The 4720-nt window shown below is 30.8% G+C and overlaps 1 protein-coding gene across 1 annotated transcript; it reads left to right on the top strand.

The window, feature by feature from the left end:
* The first annotated feature begins 1028 nt into the window (after window positions 1–1028).
* On the top strand, window positions 1029–2429 carry LOC111918498 (uncharacterized). The gene is made up of 2 exons (XM_023914158.2): window positions 1029–1342; window positions 1896–2429. Exons 1-2 carry the CDS (start codon window positions 1213–1215, stop codon window positions 2264–2266), a joined length of 501 nt encoding a protein of 166 aa, XP_023769926.1. The 5' UTR covers window positions 1029–1212; the 3' UTR covers window positions 2267–2429.
* The last annotated feature ends 2291 nt before the right edge of the window (window positions 2430–4720 follow it).

The following is a 4720-nucleotide window of genomic DNA, read 5'->3' as shown; positions in this document are numbered from 1 at the left end:
GTTATTTATCCTATGGCAAATTCTTAGGTATTTATTCTTTTAGAAGATTCAACGAAATCAAATTTATTTGTAATAATATATAAAAATACATTAAAAATAAATTTAAATTAAAGTAACATCAAATTTTAGAAGATATATTACAAAGTTAATCATCAAAATTGGAAATTACTTACAAATTAAAACATTTGAGCACTCCTAACAATTATAATGGACAAACGTGTACAGAACAAAATTGTTTAAATATAAACAAAATAAATAGATAATTATTCCTGTAAGTCGGTTTTTCCTTTTAATTTGCCACGAAGATATCACATATACGTAAAGTAAGTTGTAACCTTAGATAAACGGTCACAACTGTAACATTTGAACATATTTAGTAAGTTTATTGATTAATCATGTAAATTTTTTTTTGCCTAAATATGAATAAAACGAATAGATAATTACAATTCTAAATCATTTTCCCTTTAAAATAGAACTGTTTTTATAAACAATCTTTATGAAAACCAAGTTGAAAATGAAAAAAAAAAAAAAAAAAAAAAAAAAAAAAAAAAAAAAAAAATCATACAAGCTAATAAATTAACATACAGTTAAAAATAATAAACCTATTTTATATAAAAAAAAATTATAATCCAAATTACCGTAGCACAATCAAAGCGAAACACATCAATCTGCCATAAGTCTCATGAATATCTTAAACGTGTCAATGTCCCTTATTTATGATTATTGATTATTGATTAGAACCTAAGACCTCGCATCCTATAGGTAGCCATTCATTTTTATAAGGCGAGTTACCAAGTGATTTTAATATTAAATGTATAATTTTTTGTTTTGGTTTGGTGGGTTTTCTTTTTGTTTTCTTTACAACAAAATCAAATACTACGTATAACCTAAGATTTCGGTTTATAAAATCTCAAAAATCAGACAATCTTTTTTTTTTCAAAACAACTCAATTCTTCGGTTTTTTCCAATTTTTGGTTTGCTTTTTGGTTCTTTTGGGGACACTCCTATAATGAATTAAAAGAAGTTGTTGGTTTCATGGTTGAATTCACATTTATAAATCAACCACCCCTTGTGGCTTTGGGTCCCTGTTTTATTTATTACGATCATATTCCTTTCCTTATAAATATTTGTACACCCTCATTATCCATCTATTAACTTATATTTCAAAATACATTGGCTTTTTATTGTTACATCTTGGGTTTTGATTTAGACATGGCTGTGAAGATGCAAGCTCAAATGCTCTTGTTTGCATTGGCTCTATCGATGGTTGAGTTCTCGATATGCCATCTTCTGAAAGACTCAGTGAGTTGTCTCGACTGTCTTGACGGTTCTAACCTTGCAGGTATGGTTTCATAACTTAAAAATTCTCGTATGACTTGTATTTTTTTTGGTTGTACATGGTTTTGTTTTCAAATCACATGCCACATTCAACTTTTTAAAATAAAATTTGGGTAATTATTATATATTTATCTTCGTTTCTAATGTATATAACACCCGTATAATCAAAACAAAACTCATAATTAAGAAAAAGACAAAAAAGAAACAGAAATTTTATGAATCAATAATTATGTGGTTCCTTTGTTAATTAAATTATTGGATCTCGACATGTAACACAAATGGTGTACTATATGGAATAATAGAATACGACAGATTTTATAGTTCATATCTTATGTCACATCTCGTCTTCTATAACCATCTTGTTTTATGATGAATTTAATCAATAACATTTTAGAATATGAATAATTTTCCTTTTGGTTAGTGTTGGTTCAAACTTCAAAGTACAAGTCAACATGCATGGAAGACAAGTTTTGATGTATAAAGTACAAGCCAATAAAGAACAACACTTCTCACTAGTCACCATCTCATCTTTTTCTTCTTTTCACTTGCTCATATAGGCATCAAGATACTAGTGAAGTGCAACCAAATGGAAAACGTGGTCATGGTTACAACCAATGATCATGGTGCCTTTGAGACCCAACTACCCTCAAACAATTGTCAAGCCAAGATCTTGGGTGGACCTAAACAACTCTACGTCTCAAGAAAGACCATGGTCACTAACATCATGAAGGTCGATGAAACTGACTCCTACACTACATCTCAACCATTGAGCTTCTATACATCATGCCCTTTATCACAAAACCATGAAGGGAAATGTGGGACCCCGAATGATGCATCCAAGACCGTTGATCTACCTTTGCCACGAGAATGGGGGTTGGCCCCGTCGAGCTATTATATTCCCTTCATGCCTATCATTGGCATCCCGTGATTGTTTCTTGACTTTATGTTCTTGTGTTTAATAACTTGTTATCTAAGTTTATGTCGTGTGTGAAGTGACTTATATATGTTAAGTTACTTATATAGATGTTTAAGATGTATAATATGTTTAATATCTTTGTTTTTTGGATTTATATTGGTATCCAAATGCTATATCTCCACGTCTCTTGTTTGTTATATATTTATTAATGTTGTGAGGTTAATTACCGTTATTAAACTAACAATTTTTCTGTGGTCGTATCATTTTTTTGTCAGGATTCGTGTTAGAACATGAAATATTTATATATATTCTCATGTATCATTAATTGTAATTCACGAAATTTGTAACAAATGTGGGGCTCAAAATGATGTAGTTGGAGGAAACATCGGGTCGATCTGCCTTTGCCAATAGAATGTTATGGAGGTTGGCACCGCTTAGCTATTATATGTTCCCGTTCATCCCTGTTGTTATTGGCATCCCGTGATTTGTTCTTGATTCTATCAAAACTGTACATCATTGTAATTCACGCAAAATGGTTGATAGACTCTTGATCATAATAATCGTGAATACATAAAATGAGATCAACTTAAACATTTTATCTCATTGAAGTAAGATATTGTTAAGGTATAGATGGCAATATATACAACTTGGTATTATTCATGAATCACGATGGATCAACGACTTGTAGTCCACGAAGTTAGTGAACAAAATAACTTTCGGTTCATTGAATACAAATGGTTGCAACGAACTATGGCATAATTAATAAGATACGCGACCACATATGTACCGCAAATTTTATTTTTGGTATGATGAGGGATACTCTTTTGATGTCTTTAAGTTTAGTCGAATTTGGTGTTATACAAAGGGTTTTTGGATTAAAATTTAAAAGATCAACACAAATTAGAACGTGGTGTTTGTTTTTTGTCTGCAGATTTTCTTACTCTTTTTTGTCTGCGCTGTGCAGACCATTAGGCTTCTTTAAGTTGGCATAAATATAGACCAAAGTCTTTAAACCTATTCAGGCATCTTCTGGCCTAAAAAGCACATATATCATAGTGTTTTTTGTTTTTTTTTCTTAACTTAGATTTATTCCAACTTTATCTATGACAAACAATTTGGAAAAAAAGTTATAATACTTAAAGAAAAAAAATTTGACAATACCATTATAACTTTTGTGACAAATTTATAAATAAAGATTTAATTACAATAATGATCGTTAGAGCTGTTTATATAGATATAAAAGAAAAATTGTAATATTGTCTTATACTTTTTGTATCAAATTTTATAAAACATTATTTAATACAATATCATTCATTTATTAGATAAATATTTATGACCGGTTTTTAATTTATTTAATTGAAAAGGTAAAATGAAAATGTTGAAAGTTTCATTTAAAATCAAAGTTTATTTCCATTCATTTTACATGTTAAATTATTTTATCCTTAATTATAATGTTTATGTATATCTTTGCGACCAACGTTTGTTTGGTTTTATCAAATATATACGTTAATTCATACCATTTTATTTTCACTTTTTATATAATAATACATAAAAATAGATCTACATTTGTTAATTATCTATAATAAAGTCATAAAATTATTAAATAACTCTTTTAAGTTTAAAAAAAATGGTTTAATTAGATTTTAGTTTATTCTAGCAGCCTGCAGGTGTGAAAAAACAAAAATCTTCTTCTTTCAGATTGTAGACATTTGGTCCAACTCTTCTACTGCAAAGGTCTGCAGACGTGGTCCGTAGACTGCATATATTTTGCTTCTGAAAAAATAATTTACCCATTTTACCCATCAACCCATTTTTGCTTTTATTATAATATTGAAGAGAGAAAATAATTAGTTTCCAAAAAAGCTATAATTTCTTGTTGGATCTCCGACTCAAAACGATTCAATAATTTCCTCTGAAATTTCTTCAACTTTTGCGTCTTCATCGATTCAAACAGTAAGTGAACTATTGAGTGTAACGACCCAAAAATACGACCCAAAAATTTCTTTTAATAAAGCCTTACTTTAAAACAAAGCCATCATTCCAAAACATAAATTGAGTATAAGTTTTCAAAACACATGTTCATTATCAGAGTAAACATTCCCAGACTGACTAATCTATGGTGTGTGCCATGCGATCACCCCGAGCTCCTCCCTCCGCTACCAGAAGTACCTGAAAACAAAACTGAAAACCGTAAGTACGAAGCTTAGTGAGTTCCCCACCTTACCACATACCATGCATAACCACATACTGCATATACTGGGCCACGCCCGCTATCAGGGACCTCGTCCCCTACTTCGGGCCTCGCCCGCTACAACGGCCCCGCCGCTCCAGGCCCCGCCTGGCTTCGAGCCCCGCTCGGATACAGATCTGTTTCACTTAGGCCTCGCCTGTCACAGGGCCCTGCCCACTAACATATACTAGCAAATCCATATATCACATAACAACACATAAGCTAAACATATACTA

This window comes from Lactuca sativa, chromosome 1 (assembly GCF_002870075.4).
Source record: "Lactuca sativa cultivar Salinas chromosome 1, Lsat_Salinas_v11, whole genome shotgun sequence".
Taxonomy (NCBI): domain Eukaryota; kingdom Viridiplantae; phylum Streptophyta; class Magnoliopsida; order Asterales; family Asteraceae; genus Lactuca; species Lactuca sativa.
The sequence above is the reverse complement of the archived record's forward strand: the minus strand, read 5'-3'. Positions and strand labels throughout refer to the sequence as shown.

Bases quoted from the DNA above. Each gene is read 5' to 3' on its own strand.
- LOC111918498 (XM_023914158.2), top strand. From the start codon at position 1,213: ATGGCTGTGAAGATGCAAGCTCAAATGCTCTTGTTTGCATTGGCTCTA. The intron at 1,343-1,895 runs GTATGGTTTCAT...TTGCTCATATAG, and splicing joins TGACGGTTCTAACCTTGCAG to GCATCAAGATACTAGTGAAG.